The 21,058-nt window shown below is 36.9% G+C and overlaps 1 protein-coding gene and 1 pseudogene across 13 annotated transcripts in view; both read right to left on the bottom strand.

The window, feature by feature from the left end:
- Nucleotides 1-564: 564 nt before the first annotated feature.
- The window catches only part of ROBO1 (roundabout guidance receptor 1), a 1,228,714-nt gene continuing 1,208,220 nt past the window's right edge, over nt 565-21,058 (bottom strand). For all 13 annotated transcript variants that reach the window (XM_058296067.2, XM_058296071.2, XM_058296074.2 and 10 more), the window contains 2 exons: nt 4,232-4,428; nt 565-2,240 (listed from right to left, as the gene is read on the bottom strand). In XM_058296067.2, coding sequence (XP_058152050.1) covers nt 2,226-2,240; nt 4,232-4,428 — 212 coding nt within the window. In that variant the 3' untranslated portion in view covers nt 565-2,225. The remainder of the gene's footprint in view (nt 2,241-4,231; nt 4,429-21,058) is intronic.
- Nucleotides 9,747-9,899, bottom strand: LOC111764536 (U1 spliceosomal RNA; annotated as a pseudogene).

The following is a 21,058-nucleotide window of genomic DNA, read 5'->3' as shown; positions in this document are numbered from 1 at the left end:
TCTTGACACTTCCAAGACACAGTGCTTATCCCCTTCACCCAAAATTGAATATTTGAATATACTGACTTTAACTTAATGAATAACAATAGGCAACCTGGCATATGAAAGGTATTGCATTGTTACAGTTTTACATGAATTTGTAACAAAAAGGCAGATAGTTATTGATAACCATTTTGGATTTATATAATTTTCTTGTTGACAGAAAACATAGGTGGTCTAAACTTTACAAATCAGATTTATCAAAGTTGAATCCTGATTATTTTAGAAATAAGTTAACTGAAAATTCAGATTCACATACATACAAATTTTAATATACCTTAATATTTACGTTACTTCTGATCAAATGACTAACATTTAGCTTTTGATTTATCTTACATCTTTAATTTCTGAGAGGTAAAATGAATTTTTCCTTACAGGTAAAACCTGGTTTTGCATAAAAGTCATTTATAATTTTTATTCATCTGATAATATTATGGTGAAATGTTAAGACAGCAAGACTTTGTGATTACATGGCATAAATTTGATCAGCACACGATGGAAAAAAGAAATCAACACAAGAAAGAATGATGTATTTGAGAACATTTTTAATAAATAATGTGACAAAATTATTTTTCTGATTATTGGATTTTCAGTATGCAAAATTATGGCTAAAAATAAGAGGCTTCTTACATGAACATAATGAAAACATTAATCACATGGATTGTTCCCTTAGTACTGCAGATCGTTTCTATGTAACTTTTTCAAATTATCTAAATGAACACATTTAGTTTTTGGTGAACACCAGCCTTTTTTTTTTTTTTTTTGCGGTTCAGTTTTGTTTGGCTTTGTTTTCCAGTGGGGCCAGTACTGTGTGCGAATAAATGTAAATTTTTCCTTCAAATAGCACCAATTATAAAGTCAATGAAATTTATATAATGACAAAAAAGGAGCATAAAAACCTACAGTCAGAGGGCATCATTTGGCAATTCAAAGCAAGTAGTGCCTCTATTTGAGCTTATAAGAAAATCTTGCAAGTTTCAACTTCGGCCACAACAAACTTGAACTTTTTTCTTCTTTAAGTCCTGGAAAAGTAAGAACCTTTTGGTTCATGGCCCACAATAAAGTATGCACATGACTTCACCAGCTGTCATCATTCAAATATTCCAAATACAAACACATAGCATTAACAAAACAGGTTAAAAACACTTCTCAACATTTTTTCAATAAGACAAAAAAGGTTAATAGTTACATGGTTTACAAATAAAGTTTAGTGATTGTGCTTTTAAAACCAAAAAAAAAAAAAAAAAAGATTAAAAACAGTGCATTACAAAAACAAAAGTCAAACGAACTTCCTTAAGTGGCACTTCTGAAAGTTGAACTGACACTACCAGAAGAATTTTGGGCCAGTTAAGATGGATGTCCTTATTCAATTGGTCGTTAAAAACATCCATTTATTTGTAATACATATTTATAATTGCTTTCTGATTGAAAAATATAACAAGGTTTTTGCTAGTCTTCCTTATGGCATGACTAGACAACCAGAGATCCAACTGGCTTACCCCTACTTATCCAAAGTACATTTCCAGGAAGAATATCCTTTAATGGTTGAAATGGAGACAAAATAAAGTACCACCAGGGGTTGCAAAGAGTGTATATTTACAAGGTATTGTACCCCATTCCAATTGTTGCAGTTTCCTGCATTTGCTATATTTTTAGTTTCTCCCAGCAAAGGGTGGTATGAAAGACTGATTTTTAAAGTCATGTTAAAATGAATGTGTTTTAATTTGCATTAGCGGTTGGTTACAGAAAGATTATATTTTGAGAGCCCTTGGCATGAGGTTGATTAATCAACATTGTGTCTTTGATCAGCATTTTGCTGTAAATTGGTATATAAGCAGTGCAGTGCCATATGTCAGGGGCAAAATGCAAAAGAACCATTCCGTTCTCTCCTGGAGGCTGATGGCTGAAACATGAAGTCAATACACTTCCCTTGCTGGAAGTAAGGTTTGATGGTTTGTTCGAGGAGTAAGAGGGGATGGGGAGGTTCTTTAAAGGGACAAGGCTCAAACAACAACAATAAAACCCCAATAAAATTTTAAAAATGGTATTCCAATAAGAGGAATAAAAACGACAATTTGTACACTCTGATTGCACTGAACATTTTATCTGGCATCATGTGTCATCAGACAAGAGGCATCTTGAATGAAAATTTTCATATGAGATCTCACAAGCCTCTCTGGTTGTCTTCAGCTCTCAGTTTCCTGTAAGAAAATAATGATCGTTAATTTTTAAAACTGAAAGGATTGTCTTATGTTTGATGTATTTATTCTTACAGCTTAACGTGTTTTGTTCACACACTAACAGGCATACACTGGGAAGTGCTCATAGCAACTGATTTGTTTGTCAAGTTTACTTGGTTTTGATAGTAAATCCAATACTTCTCTAACAAGTATCAAACTGATCCCCATGCTGCCTCAGTGTTGAGAGTGAGAGGCAGGGGAAGCAGGGGAGAAGTGCACTGAGCTCTCTACTCCTTCCAACCCAACCTAGCACTGCAGCCTGACTTTTCTTGCTTTTTTATATTAGAGTTATATGTAATGGCTTTTTTTCCCCTCAAAAGGATTCTTCTTCTTCTACATGAAAACAGCGTCTCTAATAGCATCTGCAGGAGGAGAGTCTTCTTATTCCAGATCTCAAAATCAAAATATATTGGGCGACAGAGAGATTTCAATTAGACATAACTTTCATTTTTGCCTTCCAGTTTTTTTAAAAAGGTATTATTGAACATATTCACAGCCTACTTGAGATTAAATATATTTTTAGAGAAGAAATTGTCCTCAATTTTTTTTGAAATGGCGAAAATACAATCTTAGAAAGCAGGAGGTAATTTTGTAATATATGATTCACTATCAGTTAAATCTTATATCACTATCTATAGATTCCAACAACGGAGTATATATTTGACTCAAGTGTTCTCCTCCATCTGGAAGGTCAGCATCAAAGACGAGGTTCACATTTTCATTAGCCCAGGGGTTCTCCACAAGGGGTCTGTGAGCTTGAATTGAAATTCAAAAAACAATCTTCTTATGGGGACATGTTGGTGTAGGTGTAATATATTTATTAAATAATACACTGTATCGTGTGGACTTAGTAAGGGGTCTGTGGTTTTCAGCTGACTGGCAAAGGGGTCCATGGAACAAAAAATGTTAAGAACCCCTGCATTAGAGTGAAGGTGAAAGACAGATGGTCAAATTGCTCAAATACCCTAGTGATTATTAGGGTATATGGCAGTTTGAAATTATTTTATGAATCACTAAAAAGAGAAAGACTATGTTTGTGGGCTGTTCCACCAGTGGGTCTGAGAACTTTTTACAATTGGACTACCTCAGTGAGGTGTGACTCAAGTTGAGTCTCTGCCTTCTTGCTGGGTACAATTAAAAAAAAAAAGGAGATGTATATTAGAGCTCTGCCATTTTTGAGCCTGCCATGTAACATAAAGGAGAGACTTAAGGAGCTGAGGCTCTTGGGAAGGATGAGCCATTTGCCTGATCGCTTGCAGCTGCAATTGGGAAGGAAGGTAGAGCAGCCAAGCCTTCGAGATGAGGTCCAGTAGAAGATAAGCCCTGTTGCCTTCAGCTGAGCTTTGGGAGATGGTACAGACTGGAGGAGAAGGCAGAGACCAGGCAGCGATTACCTGCCATCTTCCTTCAACAAACGACAGCTGCCTTGGGTGAGAAAGCATCTCTTATAGAGCCTTGAGTTGGACTTTTCACAGCCTTGGAACTGTAAGCTTTTACACCAAATAAATATCCTTTATAAAAGCCAACACATTTCTGGTACTTTGCATTAGTAGTCTTTGGTAAATTAAAACAGAGTGACAGACAGTACAGCTAGAATGCCCTTACATCCTATAACTATATTGCCTCATTGGGTTTTAATAACCTACTAAAATACTATGGATGATAATTTATCTAGCTCAGTAGTTCTGTTTGCCTTATAGAATTCTCGTTTTCAATCTGCAGATGACTATGAACCCTAGATCTGAAAAGAGACCATTGTAAAGATTTAAAACTTTGGAAAACACTTCAAGGAAATCATTCTCAGTGTTTTGGTTTCTAGTAGCACCAACACGAGGGTACTAAAAAGTTTGTGATGAAATAATATTTTTCTAGATTGGTGGATGTTCATAACTTTGAACCTGAGATAACAATTAGAGTTCAGTGTTAGAAAACTTGGAGAAAAATTATAATACCTCTAGTTCTTCATTATTATCTTCTCCTCTGTCATATCCTCCAAGAACTTGCATTTCTGCAACATTTCTTCGACCTACATTTGCTTGTTCTCTTTGTCTGCTTCCAGATCCTCTTGATGACATTGAGCTTGAAGAACTAGGATCTCTGGGATTATTTGATGTTGGAAACGTAGGTCTACAGTAAGGTAGAATATCCTCTGTATAATGAAATAAGAAATGCATGTGAACATCATCGTATAACTTCACTGTATAAAGCATCACTCATTAAGTCTATTTAAATTCTGTGTGGGAAAGTGTCAGTAGTTTTTGGAGGACTAAATGAGAACATATTTTTAACATAATGAATAATGCAGCACTGTCTTTGGAATATGAAAATAAAAAACCTAGGTTTTTAGTAGTGGCCAGGGATTTAGACTGATTCTTAGGCACTGGGAATAATATCATCAAAGGAGGTGATCCAAGACTGTAGGTTCAGAGTAAGATAGACTAAGATCTGGAGTCAGGCTTGGCCTCAAGTTCTGTCATTTATTAGATGATCTCAGGTGATTTTAGGCTACAGTTTCCACTTTTCTAAAGAAACAATAATAGTATTTCAACCAAGAAATAAAGTATTTCTACCTTGTGTTAATATGAAAACAGGTGTTAGTGAAATCTCTAAGCAAACTGTAAAGACTTGTTATAAGGAATTAGTACAAACAAGCCCAGTTTCTAGAACTTCCAAAACAGCCAAGCCTAGTGCACTGCCTGGATACCGAGAGTCTACCACCATCTCAATATCTGATTCACAGTGTGGAACTTTGGATCTCACAAACCTACCATCATTGCTGGCTTTAACGCATAAGCCATTCTGCTTATTATTTCCTGTCGTCTTCTGAATCTCTATCTCCACACTGATTTAAAATTGGCGCAGCTCCTACTGATGCATTAGTCAACAGTCACTTCTCTCCAAAGCCTGTCTACTCTACACTTCAAACTCCAATCACCCAAAAAGCTAACTTTGCTACATGCTTTTTTCCTTAATTGCTTCCTCCACTATTTACATTGCCTAAAATGCAACCTAATTTCCCCCAAAGTTCTCTCCAGTGAAGGGGTAGGGAAGAAGGCCTGCTCATTAATGCTAGTTATCATTGCTCCTCTACCCTTGCACAAAAAACATTCTCCTCCCATGAGGTCCAAGCCATAAACCCATGCAGCCTGTATGGCACCACATTCCTTTTCTTTCATTCATCACAACTTTCACCTTCGATCACAGTCCTGACTCACAGGGGATTTCACAGTCCATGACAAGGATGGCTCCTGCAACCTGATTCACAGCCCTGGGCCTCCTTATCACCTTCTCTCTACTCTTCTTTCCCTTTTTGATCAACCTCTTTCTCCCTAATGACTTTGGTTTGTATCAAACTACAACAGGATACAATCTTTTTCTTGCTAAAAACATTGCCCTTAAGCCTATCTTCCCCATGAAATGAAAAACTTTTTTTTCTGTCTTCTCTGATTAGCCAAACTTCTTAGAAAGCAATTTGGACTAAATATTTGCACTTCTCTTTATTCTGCATCCCAGTGTAACTTACTTCTTATGCCCACATTATTAGAACGAAATAGAAAACTTATTGTTGACTTTGATACTGGTAATATTTTTTCAGTCCCTATGTCTCTGAACTTTTCTCTACCCTTAATGTGGAAACCACTCTCACTGAAAACATTATTACTCCCATAGCATCAGGTTCACTTTTCTTCCTGGCCAACCTTCTGTAAGCTTTTCTTATGTAGTCTTTCTTTTTCTTTCTTTCTTTTTTTTAAATAGCAGTTGTAGATTTACAGAAAAATCATGCAGAAATTATATAGTGTTCACATTTACCATCCCACCTCACACATACAGTTTTTCCAATTAATAACATTTTCTATTAGTGCTGCTGTACATTTCTAACAATGATGAAGCAAGATTATTATAATTATATTATGAACTAAAGTCCATAGTTTACAAGAGCAGTCACTCTTTGTGTTGCTTGTTAAAATTTTTTATTATAGTCATATATGTACAATAAGAATTTTGCCATTTTAACCACTTTCTAGAATATAATTAAGCGGTTTCTATTACATTCACAATGTAGTGCTACCATCAACACCATCAATCACAAAAACATTCATCTACCCAAACAGAAACATTATACCAATTCAGGATTCACTCCCATTCTCCACCATCAGCTTCACCTCTGGTAAACTGGATTCTAATTTGGCACTGCTTAAATTTTATATTCTAGTTATTGGATATAAGTGATATTATACAATATTTGTCCTTTTGTGTCTGGCTTATTTCACTCAACATGATGTCTCCAAGGTACAGACATGTTGTGGCATATATTAGAACATCATTCTTTTTTGTGGCTGAATAATATTCTGTTATACATATATCCCACATTTTGTTTATCCATTTATCTGTTGATGATTGTGAATAATGCTGCTATGAACATTGGTGTGAAAATATTTTGTTCGAGTCCCTTTCAGTTCTTTTGAGTATATCCCTAGAAGTGGGATGACTGGATCCTATTGTAATTCTATACTAAAAAGTTCTGAGGAACCACCAAATTGTTTTCCATAGAAAGTGCACCAGTTTACATTCTTACTAACAATGAAGAAATGTTCCTATCTCTCCACATCCTTTCCAACATCTGTTATTTGTTGAATACTAGCCATTCTAGACAGTATGAAATGTTATCACACTGTGGTGTTGATTTGCATTTCCCTAATGGCTAATGATGTTGAGAACCCTTTCCAGAGATATTGGTCTTTTGTATATCTTCTTTGGAGAAATGTCTATTTAAAACTTTCACCTATTTTTAAATTGGGTGTTTGTCCTTTTGTTGTCAAGTTGTAGGAGTGCTGTGGGTTCCAATTTGCTAGAGTTTTGTTGAGGATTTTTGCTGATGATTTATTGTTTCCAAATATTTTTTCCCATTGGTAGGTTGTCTTTCTGCTTTTGTGGTAATGCAGTTTGAAGCACAGAAGTTTTTAATTTTGATGACATCAGATTTATCTATTTTTTCTTTTGTTGTTTGTACTTTTGGTATAAAGTATAAGAACCAATTGCCTGTACAAGATCTTGAAGAGGTTCCCTCATGGTTTCTTCTAGGATTTTTATAGTATTAGTTGCTATATTTAGGTCTTTGATCCATTCTGAGTTGATTTTTTTATATGGTGTGACATCTGGGGTTCACTTGCATTTTTTGCATGTGGATATACGGTTTGCACAGCACGATATGTTCCAATGATGATTCTTTCTGCATTGATTAGCACTTAGCACCCTTATCAAAAATCAATTGACTGCAGATGTGAGGGTTTATTTCTGAACTCTGGAATCTATTCCATTCGTCTAAATGTCTGTTCTTGTGTCAGTACCACACTGTTTTAATTACTGTAGCTTTCTAATAAGTTTAAAATAGGGAATTGTGAGTCTTCCAATGGTGTTGTTCTTTTTCAAGAGGGTTCTAGCTATTTTGGGCCCCTTTCCTTTTCATATGAATTTTATGTTTTGGGAAGCAGATTTGGCCCAACAGATAGAGCATTTGCCCTAACACATGGGAGGTCCAGGGTTCAAACTCAGGGCCTCCTGACCTCTGTGATGAGCTGGCCCATGCATAGTGCTGATGCACACAAGGAGTGCCGCGCCATGCAGGGGTGTTCTCTGTGTAAGAGAGCCCCACACACAAGAAGTACACCCTGTAAAGAGAGCTGTCCAACATGAAAAAAGTGCAGTCTGCCCAGGAGTGGCACTGCACACTTGGAGAACTGGCACAGCAAGATGACGCAACAAAAAGAGACACAGATTCCCAGTGCTGCTGACAAGAATACAGGCAGACACAGAAGAACACACAGCAAATGGACACAGAGAGCAGACAACTGGGTGGGAGGGGGAAGGGGAGAGAAATAAATTAGAAATTTTAAAAAATTTAAAAAAAATTTTTGTTTTGTGTTTTTGTTTGTTTGTCTGCATTTCTGCAAAGAAGGTTGTCGAAATTTTGATTGGGATTGTGTTGAATCTGTAAATCACCTTGGGTAGAACTGAAATCTTAACAATATTGAGTCTTCAAATCCATGAACATGGAATGTCTTTCCATTTATTTAGATATTCTTTGATTTCTTTCAGCAATGTTTTTTAGTTATCCCTGTAAAAGTCCTTTACATCTTTGGTTAAATTTATTCCTTAGATAATTTAATTCTTTTAGTTATTACTGTAAATGGAATTTTTAAAAATTTCCTTTTCAGATTTTTCATTTCTAGTGTATAGAAACATCAGTGCTTTTTGTGTATTGATTTTGTACCATGACACTTTGCTGCATTCTCTTATTACCTCTAGTAGCTTTGTTGTAAATTTTTGGGGATTTTCAATACATATAGGATCATGTTCTGGAAATAACAAATGCTTTACTTCTACCTCTTCAATTTGGATTTCTTTTTTGTTTTTTTCTTGCCTAATTGCTCTGGCTAGACCTTCTACAATATTGTAGAGCTGTGGTGAAAGAGGACCTCTTTGTCTAGTTCCTGGTCTTAGGGGCAAACTTTCAGTCTTTCACCATTGAGTATAATGTTAGCTGTAGATTTTTCATATATTCAGTTCTTATGTTATGTAAATTTCCTTCTATTCCTAGTTTTCTAAGTGTTTGTATCAAGAATGTGTGCTGGATTTTGTCAAATGACTTCTCTGCATCAACTGATAAGAGGTTTTTTTATTTCTTTCATTCTCTTAATGTGGTATATTACATTAATTTTTAAAATGTTTAACCACTCTTGCATTCCTGGGATAAATCCCATTCCATGGTATATAACACTTTTGATGTGCTGTGGGATTCCATTTGCTAGTATTTTATTGAAGATCATTGCCTCTACATTCATAAAGGATATTGGTTTGCAATTTCTCATGATATCTTTTTCTAACTTTGGTGTTAGGGTGATGCTGGCCTTCTAGAATGAATTGGGAAGTACTCCCTCCTCCTTAAATTTTTAGTAACATTTGACCTGGATTAGTGTTATTTCCCTTTGAATGTTTGGTAAAATTCACCTGTGAGGCCATCTGTTCTTATTGGGAGGTTTTTGATTACTGATTCAATCTTTTTACTTATTATTGGTCTATAGGGGTCTACCTGCTTTTTTATTTTTATTTTTTTTAATTTTTACCAAACTTCTTTATTTCTTCTTATGGCTTCAAGTTACTGCCTAGTATCCTATTACTACATTTCAGCTTGAAAGACTCCCTGCAGCACTCCTTTTTGGGCAGGTCTTTTTGTGATGTTGTATCTTTACATTTAAATTGTACTTTATTTTTGAAGGATAATTTTGCCAGATACAGAATTTCTTGGTTGACAGTTTTATTTTTCATTAAGGACTTTAAATATTTTACCCCAATGTCTTCTGGTCTTCCTAGATTCAGATGAGAAATCTTATTAGGGATCCCTTATATGTGAAATGTCATTTCTCTTCCTGCCTCCAAAATTCTGTTTCTCTTTGGATTTTTTTCCCCTATGGGCAAGTGAGAATGCAGTCCCCCACTGCCACAAATTATGCAGCTGAGTTTCCCAAATTTGGGGAAATCACAGAGGTTAGCACATCTAGAGTGCCTTGCTCTGTCAAAACCACCTTTGTGATTATGATATCTCCCCTGCCAGGTAAATTCTCTTTAGATTCCCCACCCCACTTAATCTAAATCTCTCCTTTCTCTAAGGTGCACTTCAAACTATATTGATATTATATATATCTGTATATAATTGATATTATATACATATTCCATATATATATATTCAGTTTGGGTAAGGTGTGTGTTTCTAGGAATTTGTCCATTTCATGTACGCTTTTGACAAAGAATTGCTCATAGAATCCTACAATCATTTCTATTTTTGTGGACCAGTAGTGATTCCCCTCTTTTTACTTCACTTCTGATTTTAGTTCTCTTTCCTTTTTTTTTTTTTTTTTTGGATAAGTATAGCTAAAGGCTTGCCAATGATAAATGATCTTATCAAAACACTATTTGGGAAGCGGCTGTGGCTCATTTAGTTGGGCTCCCATCTACCATATGGGAGGCCCTGGGTTCGCATTCTGGGGCCTCCTTGTGAAGGCAAACTGGCTCATGTGCCATGGAGAGCTGATGACCCATGCGCCACAGAGAGCTGATGGCCCATGCGCCACAGAGAGCTGGCGCAGCAAGATGATGCAGCAAAGGGAGACAAGCAGATACAGAAAAAATGTGCAGTAAATGGACACAGAGAAGAGACAGCAATGAATGGAACAAGCCATAAGGGGGGAATAAATAATTTTTTTTAAAAAGCAACTATTGGTTTTGTTGATTCTACGGTTTTCTCTATTCTATTTCTTTTAATGCCGCTCTAATCTTTGTTATTTCCTTCCTTCTGCTCACTTTGAATTTAGTTTGCTCTGCTTTGTCTAGTCCCTCCAGGAGTGAAGTTAGGTTACTGATTTGAGATATTTCTTCCTTTTTAATATAAACATTTAGAGCTATACATTTCCCTCTCAGCACTGCCTTTGCTGCATCTCATAAGTTTTGATAGGTTGTGTTTTGGTTTCATTCACCTCAAGCTATATAGCTAAATTTTCCTTGTGATTTCATCTTTGGCTCATTGGTTGTTTAATTTCTACATATTTGTGAATTTCCAAGTTCTCGCTTTGTTATTGATTTCTAGTTTCATTCCACTGTGGTTGAAGAAGATACTTAATATGATTTCAATCTTTTAAAATGTATTGAGCCTTATTTTGTGTTAAAACATAGTCTAGCCTTGAGAATGACCCATGTGCATTAGAGAAGAATGTGTATTCTGCTATTTTATGCAATCTCTTTCATGTTGATGTCATCAAAGGTTTCCACTTTCATCCCACTGTTATTTTATTTCCTCATTTTAACACACCCTATGTGATTTCATCCATCTTCATATATTACAAACTTTCCTAGAATATAAATGTCATGAAGAAAGACATTCTTGTCTTCTGTGGCCTCATATACTTCCAGCTTGACATCCAACAGATCATCAGTAAATAGTTTTGTGTGAATGGATGAAAGGATTTAACCACCATTTTCATCATGATGTATCACTAACTTATATTTCCAAGTCCTGAACTACTTCATGAATTGTAGGCTCCAACAGCCAACACAACTGAATATCTATTGAATGCCCCTCAAATACAACATGTCCAAAATTGACCACATCATACCAATTCCCTTAAGTTTTCTGCTCCCTCTATATTCTGTGTTCCCTAATACAGCCGGCAACATCACTAGTCTTTAAGATACCCAAGTTAGAAAACTGGAATTATTTTTGATTTTTTGGTGGCTTTCAACAATTTTCCCTTACTCCATAATTCTATTCTTTCTACACATTTAAACAATTAAAAGGTAATACAGATTTTAACTCTGAAAAATTACTTGAATTTTCCCACTCACTTATCCCTGCTCCATTAGCCAGGTTTATATTCTCTTCATCTTTTGTCTGGGGGTTGCAAATATATAACAGGTCTCTATCTCTTGAGCTATTCTGCTCTAAACAATCTTTACTTAACCACCTTCCTGTGATCTCTGCACTTACAGAATAGCGTTACTTTGCATGACCTATAATCTCTCTGTAACAAAGTCTTACATTTACCTCAAGAGCTTCAGTTTACATTTACCTCTAAAGCCCACCTTCATTAATTAGTACTGTTGAATCTCTTACAGTTTCCTCAATGTACCTTTTCATGCTGAGTTTTCTGCTGTAACAATATAATTTTAAAAAATCTGAACTAAATTCCATTCACCCTTGAATACTCAATTAATGTGTCAATTCCATAAGGAATGATCAAGAAGTCATTTCTAACAATTCTTCTCACATAGGATGGAACTAATTGTTCGTCCTATGGATTCTCAAGTATGGTGGTACTGTGAGTGTTACATAGAATATGAAAATATCGACTACTCCATAGGAAATCATCTTTCTTCCTCGCCTACTCCAGGCTTCAAGTTAAGGTTTGTACTTACTCATAAATCTCAAAGCTTAGTATAATGCTTAATACCACAGTAGGTGGTTGATATATGTTGAAATAAATTGAGTTAATTGAGGTAAATGTCAGGAAAAGGATCAGACATCCAAGTCTAGAAGACCACTCTCTTTAATTAAAAATAACTATTCATTACACATGTAAATTGGGCTGCCTCTTTCATTAAAAATAATGCATACTGAATTATGAAAGTGAAAATTATAGCAATGCCTAAAATGATAATTTAATGACAGATATTCACAGGGTTATGGTTCAAAAAATGATTTTGAAAAGCAGCAGATATAATAATTTATTAGGATATCTCAATATTTTCCCTGAAATAGCAATTCTTGTTTCTAGATTAAAGGTTCCAGTCTTAACCCTTTAGTTAGAAATATCATTATATCTAATAAAGGACAACTTACTAGTTTTTGGAAGATTGGGAAAAGCATTTCATCTCTTTGTTCTGATTCTGCATACACCAAAATCTTTCCTGGTTTGTAAAATTATCTCCTGAAGAAAACCACCTACTTTAGGGGAAGCTCCTAGAATTAGGTCATAACATTCTATTCAGAGATTACTAGTTGGAATATAGTTACCATGAATCAGAAGTTCACAATTTAGGTTTATGTGATTAAAGTAAGCTTTTCAAATTTTGGATAATGGTGAAGTCATCAGAGCATCTGTGATAGTACAATGGAGGCATCTGCCTGAAATGCACAGCTTTACTCATCAGTTCACAGCTGAGTCCTTGCCTAGGGTCCAGGCTTCAGTCACAGAACAAAATGAAACTAGCTTCCATGTTGAAAGGAAGTTAGCTAATGACCAGGTGCTCATAATAAACAGAAAATCAGAATGATGTCATTTTCCGAATTGTATCTATTAAAATATCGGAGTTAATTAAAGTGCCTTTATAGCTTTCTAAGCTTCATTCCCTTATCACTCTTTCCTGACTCCTCCATGAATCTTCCTTTATCTGTGTCACTTCCTTTTAAATGGTTCTCATTAATCTATAACAGAAGTCAAATCCTCTAAACTAAAACATTTACACTGATTCTGCCTTCCTGTTCAACCTTATCCCAGACCTCTCCTTTGTTCATCACCTCCCTTCCACAATTTGCATTTACTTTCCACCCCCTACAGTTTGGCTTCTATTCTGACTTCTGTACTAAAAAATAGTTCATTTTTTTAATGTCATGTTCTTTGTGATCTATTAACTTTAATTAAAAAAAAGTGTTAAAAAAAAAAGAAAAAAAACACTCATGATGGCTGCATTATGCAAATAGCAAAGGTTTCTTGAGATAGTGGCTAGATCACTCCCAATAGGTATTTAAGAAACATACAGAGGGAGGAGACAAGATGGTCGCTGAGTAAACTTGCCTTTGTGGTCTGTCCCGGGAAGAGACGGCTGGGCGCGGCGGCAGGTTCTCCAAGGCGAGGCTTTTTCGGGATTTTTGCAGGGCAGAAGTGTCGGGACATCGATTGGGTGGAAAGGTAACAGAGAGGATTGGTCTAGTAGATATAATTTGGGTTCTATTGCCCGCAGGTGAGACTCGCGCACGGGCTCCTCCCTGTTGGGGGTGGGGGGAACCGCGGTCCTGTCCTGGGGTTCCGCTTTTGGATGGCTCTGAAGGGCTAAGGAGTTCGGGAGCTCTGGGTGAGCTGTTGACAGGTTGATGTGACAGATCGCCTTTGTGGATCGATTTCGGAAGATAGACGGTGTTTTGTTGTGAAGCGGGAGAAACTTTTGAGTGCGAATATAAACAATAGCGCTTCCGCCTGAAGCCCCACCCCCAAAAGCCTGGCAACCGTTCTCCAACCCAAATAGGCTGTAGGCAATAAAGAGAAGTAATTGGAAAATTGATCTAGGCTGCGGCAAGGGGGGGGGGGGACACGTCTGGAAGCCGATTAGGGAATATTCTGCGAAGCTTGAGAATTCTGGTATTGGAATCTGTTTTCGGCGTCACTGGCTGGGCTTCGGATCTGTACTAGTAAAGTGGCTGCGGTGTAGAGGCGCCCTCTAGTGGCAGTGGTTTGGCATCACAGGACGGGAGCTGTCCAAAAGCTGAAGTGAAGGATAACGTACTAATGAGCCCAGCAAAGTGAATTGCAGGGTTCAGTCACAATATAGAGTTTGCGGATCTGACTTCCCCCATAGGGTTGACACCCAGCTGTGGGGATCCCTGAGGGCTGTGTTACACTGCGGGGCTCCCAGGCTTCCTGTTGACGAGATTGGAGGCTGCCAGGTCTGAATTCCCTAAATTCTGGTGGCCCACACTACAGAGACTCACACCTCTTGAGTCCTCAATATCTCAGACTTTCCATCCCTGAATCCATCACGCACTGAGGTCCATCTGAGGTCCTTAAATGACCTAGCCTTCAACGTCGGTGTTTTTTCTTTATCGTTTCATTTTGTTTTGTTTTTATTTTCATTTTGACTTATTCTTTACTTTTTTCAATTTCCTGATTGCTAACACCGCATTATCCCCTAGTCTTCTCTCACAGCGTATCCCCCAAAGTCTTTTTTTACTCAGTTATTTAAGGGTTTTTTTTTTGTGGTAGGTGCTGTGTAGTGGGTGTTTTAATTCTGGTTCGTGTATATCTGTGTTTCTTTATTTTTTATTTTCTTTCCCCTACCTGTTCCCCACCCCTTGCCCACCCTCTTTTCCTTTCTTCCTCTCGTCCCTTCCTCCCCCCCTTTTTTTTCCCCCTTTTTTTTCTGTTGTCTCTCTCCCTCTTTTCCCTCATATTCTACTTAGTTTATTTTAACTCAATTATACAATAGGTGCGGCAGGAAACACCTCACATTCGCTGGGTTTTCTCATCCTTCACTGCCTCATTTCTGTGTGAACTGATTTAGGCTACCTACACTATCCTCTTTCCCCTACATCTTGATATCCGCCACCATCTACTGGCTCTCCTATATTCCACCTCCCACCTCCCTTTCTTCGATCCACAAAGGGTCTAAGTCTTAATTTCTAATACCTATGTTTTGTTTTCTGTCTGTTATCCACTCTTGAAACTATTACCTTTCTTTTCTCTTTCCCTCTCTCACGAAATCAATAGCTTTTTAGCTCATACCATATTTCTCCCATATTCAAGCATCTACCTCATAACAGGTACTCTACCTACTGCTATAACTCTACACAATTTACATGAATCTAACCTCCATCCTCCCAGATCTCATATTCTTGCTTTGTTAACATATATCACCAATACTACTTTACACTTTTCCCTTGCTTACACAATTGCCTTTCCCCAACACTAATACTTTCCTTTAAAGTGAACTTAACCAACAACAAGTAACTAGAATAAGAAGAAAAAAGTGACAAAGAGAAGATATAACACCTATGCAAAAATAACAGCTAATTAACCTCCAAGAGCAGACAAAGAAGCTAAGGAACTGATTAAATCCGTCAAAATAAAGAGATGACCAGAAAGCAAAAAAAATCTACAAACCAAACCAGTAATCAGGAAAACATGGCTGAATCCAATCAACAAACCAATAATCACGAAGGGGAGCAAAACTTGGCACAAGCAATGAAAGATCTCAGAACATTTATCACCGACAAATTTGACGAAGTAATGAAAGAGGTTAACAACATGAAGACATCACTTGGAGGGGAAATTGCAGACATACGCAAAAACATAACAGATATGATGGGAATGAACACCACAGTTCAAGAAATCAAAAATACACTTGCAGCAAATATCAGCAGACTAGAAGAGACAGAGCAGAGAATTAGTGATGTGGAAGACAGTACATCAGAAATCAAACAGATAGTAGAAGGGGTCAATAAGAAGATAGAAAAAATCCAATTAGGATTTAGGGACCTGAATGACAATGCAAAATGCTCAAACATACGTATTATAGGCATTCCAGAAGGTGAAGAGAAGGGAAAGGGGTCAGAAGGAGTGTTGCAGGAAATAATGGCTGAAAACTTCCCAAATCTACTGAAAGAGACAGATGTACATATCCAAGAAGCACAGCGCACTCCACAAGTCATAAACCCCAACAGGCCCACCCCAAGACATATACTTGTCAAATTATCCAATGCTCAAGACAAAGAGAAAATCCTAAAAGCAGCAAGAGAAAAGAAAACCATCACATACAAGGGAAGCTCAATTAGATTAAGTGCTGATTTCTCTTCTGAAACCATGGAGGCAAGAAGGCAGTGGTATGATATAGTCAAGGTACTAAAGGAAAAACATTTCCAACCAAGAATACTCTATCCAGCTAAACTAGCATTCAAACATGATGGAGAGTTCAAAATATTCGCAGACAAACAGAAACTGAAAGAGTATACCAACAAGAAACCTCCCCTTCAAGAAATTCTAAAGGGAGTTCTGCAGGAAGAAAGGAAAAAACAGGAAAGGCAGAGTTGGAGGAGAGTATAAGACCAACAACAACAAAAAAGACAAAAAAAATATACAAACAAAATATGACAAACACAAATCCAATCAAAATATGGCTAACACAAATAATTCCTTGATAGTAATAACACTGAATGTCAACGGATTAAACTCACCACTTAAAAGATTCAGACTGGGACATTGGATAAGGAAATATGACCCATCCATATGCTGTCTACAAGAGACACATCTTAGACCCAGAGACGCATGGAGATTGAAAGTGAATGGCTGGAAAACAATCATACAAGCTAACAATAACCAAAAAAAGGCAGGAGTAGCTATATTAATATCAGACAAAATAGACTTTAAATGTGAAACAATTGTGAGAGACAAAGAAGGATACTACATTTTAGTGAAAGGGAAAATCTGTCAAGAAGATCGAACAATCATAAATATCTATGCCCCTAACAAGGGTGCCTCTAAATACGTCAGGCAAACGCTGGAAAAACTAAGTGAAAGAATAGATACATCTACAATTATAGTGGGGGATTTTAATACACCACTATCAACTCTGGACAGAACATCTCAAAAGAGAATCACCAAAGAAACAAAACATCTGAATAGTATATTAGAGGAGCTGGATCTAATAGACATATATAGATCGCTACACCCAAACACAGCAGGATATACATTTTTCTCAAGCGCACATGGATCATTCTCCAAGATAGATCATATGCTAGGCCACAAAGAAAGGCTGAACGAATTCAGAAAGATTGAAATCATACAAAACATTATCTCTGACCACAGTGGAGTCAAGCTGGAGATTTGCAAAGGACAGAAGCCCAGATTTCACACCACGATTTGGAAATTAAACAGCACACTCTTAGAAAAACAGTGGGTCAAAGAGGAAATCTCAAAAGAAATCAATGACTACCTTGAAACAAATGATAATGATAACACAACATACCAAAATTTATGGGATGCAGCAAAAGCAGTACTGAGAGGGAAGTTTATAGCCATAAATTCATATATCAAAAAAGAAGAAAGAGCAAAAATTGAAGAACTAACTGCACATTTGAAGGAATTAGAAAAACAACAACAAAGTAACCCAACAGGAAGAAGAAGGAAGGAAATAACAAAGATAAGAGCAGAACTAAATGAAATAGAAAATAAGAAAGCACTTGAACAGATAAACAAGACCAAGAGCTGGTTTTTTGAGAAGATTAACAAAATTGACAAACCTTTAGCAACACTAACAAAGAAAAAAAGAGAGAAGATGCAAATACACAAAATAAGAAATGAGAAAGGTGATATCACCACTGACCCCACAGAAATAAAGACTATCATAAGAGGATATTTTGAAAAACTATATTCCAACAAAAATGACAATCTAGAGGAAATGGACAAATTCCTAGAAACACATAAACAGCCCATATTGACAAAAGAAGAAATTGATGATCTTAACAAACCAATCACAAGCAGAGAGATAGAATCAGTTATTAAAAATCTCCCAACTAAGAAGAGCCCAGGGCCAGATGGCTTCACAGGTGAATTCTATAAAACATTCCGGAAAGAACTGACACCAATCCTGCTGAAACTATTCCAAACCATCGAAACAGAAAGAACATTACCCAACTCCTTCTATGATGCCAACATTACCCTAGTACCAAAGCCAAACAAAGACATCACAAGAAAGGAAAATTACAGACCAATTTCTCTAATGAACCTAGACGCAAAAATACTTAACAAAATACTTGCTAATCGTATTCAACAACACATTAAACGAATTATACACCACGACCAAGTGGGATTCATCCCAGGTATGCAAGGATGGTTCAACATAAGAAAATCAATCAACGTAATACACCATATAAACAGATTGAAGGAAAAAAATCACATGATTATATCTATTGATGCAGAAAAAGCATTTGACAAAATACAGCACCCTTTCTTGATAAAAACACTCCAAAAGATTGGAATACAAGGAAATTTTTTGAACATGATAAAGAGTATATATGAAAAACCTAAAGCCAATATTGTTTAAAATGGAGAAATCCTAGACTCCTTCCCTCTAAATTCAGGAACAAGACAAGGATGCCCACTGTCTCCGCTCCTATTTAACATTGTCTTAGAAGTACTTGCTCGAGCACTGAGGCAAGAACCAGAAATAAAAGGCATTCAAATTGGAAAGGAAGAAGTCAAAATTTCATTATTTGCAGATGACATGATCCTATACATAGAAAACCCTGAGAGATCTACAACGAAGATTCTAGAACTCATAAATGAGTTTAGTAAAGTCGCAGGTTATAAGATCAATGCGCAAAAATCAGTAGCATTTCTGTACACCAATAATGAGCAAGATCAGGAGGAAATCAAGAAACAAATACCATTCACAATAGTAAATAAAATCAAATACTTAGGAATAAATTTAACTAAAGAGGTAAAGAACTTATACACCAAGAACTATACAAGATTGTTCAAGGAAATCAAAGAAGACCTGAATAAATGGAAGACTATTCCTTGTTCATGGATAGGAAGACTGAACATTATTAAGATGTCTATCCTACCAAAACTGATCTACACATTCAATGCAATCCCAATAAAAATCAACGCAGCCTTCTTTAAGGAACTAGAAAAACTAACTATGAAATTTATTTGGAAAGGAAAGAGACCCCGAATAGCCAAAGACATACTGAAAAAGAAAAACGAAATTGGAGGAATCACACTACCTGACTTCAAAACATACTACAAAGCTACGGTGGTGAAAACAGCATGGTATTGGCATAAGGAGAGACACATAGACCAATGGAATTGAATTGAAAGCTCTGATATAGAACCTCACATATACAGCCACATAATATTCGATAAAGCCACCAAACCCTCTCAACTGGGAGAGAGTGGCCTATTCAACAAATGGTGTCTGGAGAACTGGATAGCCATATGTAGAAGAATGAAAGAGGATTACCATCTCACACCTTATACAAAGATCAACTCAAGATGGATCAAAGACCTAAATATAAGAGCCAAGACCATAAAAACCTTAGAAAGCAGTGTAGGGAAACATCTACAGGAAATATGTAATAGGAAATGGATTTATGAATATCTCACCAAAAGCACGAGCAGCAAAAGAACTAATAGATAAATGGGACTTCCTCAAAATTAAAGCCTTCTGCACCTCAAAGGAGTTTGTCAAGAAAGTAAAAAGGGAGCCCACACAGTGGGAGAAAATATTTGGCAATCATATATCTGATAAGAAACTTATAACTTGCATATATAAAGAACTTCTATATCTTGAAAATAAAAAGATAAACAACCCATTTAAAAAATGGGAAAAAGACTTAAACAGACACTTCTCCGAAGAAGAAATACAAATGGCAAAAAAGCACATGAAAAAATGTTCCAAATCTCTAGCTATCAGGGAAATGCAAATCAAAACTACAATGAGATACCATCTTACACCCTTAAGATTGGCAGCTATGAAAAAAACAGAAGAATACAAGTGCTGGAGAGGATGTGAAGGAAGGGGAACACTCATCCACTGCTGGTGGGAATGCAGAAGGATCCAACCATTCTGGAGGACAGTATGGCGGTTTCTCAAAAAACTAGCCATAGATTTGCCATATGACCCAGCAATACCACTGCTGGGTATATACCCAGAAGAACTGAAAACAAGGACGCAAACCGATATATGTACACCAATGTTCATAGCAGCATTGTTCACTATTGCCAAAAATTGGAATCAACCCAAATGCCCATCAACAGATGAGTGGATCAATAAAATGTGGTATATACACACAATGGAATACTACTCGGCTGTAAGAACAAACACACTACAAACACATGTGATAACATGGATGAATCTTGAGAACCTTATGTTGAGTGAAGCAACCCAGACATTGAAGGACAAATACTACATGACCTCAATGATATGAAATAAACAAGCTTCCCTAGATAGCAAGAGACTGAATGATAGGCTTACAGGAAATCGGAGGGTGGAGGAAGGATATAAGCCGATGTCTGCAGGGGTGGAATTTAAGACGAGATGGTGGTTAAGTATGAATACAAAGAAGAGATAAAGGGGGGGCAAGGGGTTGCCTTTGGTTGGGGCTTTGCGGGTTTGAGGGTGGCTGGGGAGGGACGGATGGGTAACATTGCCCAAAAGTGGGGGGAGGGAGGGGTAGCATACGAACACAGGAGAGGGTCAGGTGTTGGTGGAGAGTAAAATGCCGAGAAAATCATATCAAAATATAATAAAGAGGGTTACCTGTTTAGAATGCTCGGAGGGGAGGGTCTGATGCAGAACGGGCTCCTGGGGAATGTCTAAATGCTCATTCTGCCAGAGTGGGTGACACCATGGGGTAGAAACCCAAGTAGTGAGAGTGGGGGTGGACCCACATCCTGGGGAGGACTAATGCCATCAAATAGAGGGAACTGTATCCCTCGAGAGAAAGGGTGGCTCCC

This window comes from Dasypus novemcinctus, chromosome 4, assembly GCF_030445035.2.
Source record: "Dasypus novemcinctus isolate mDasNov1 chromosome 4, mDasNov1.1.hap2, whole genome shotgun sequence".
Classification (NCBI taxonomy): domain Eukaryota; kingdom Metazoa; phylum Chordata; class Mammalia; order Cingulata; family Dasypodidae; genus Dasypus; species Dasypus novemcinctus.
This window is presented reverse-complemented; position numbering and strand designations above follow the sequence as displayed.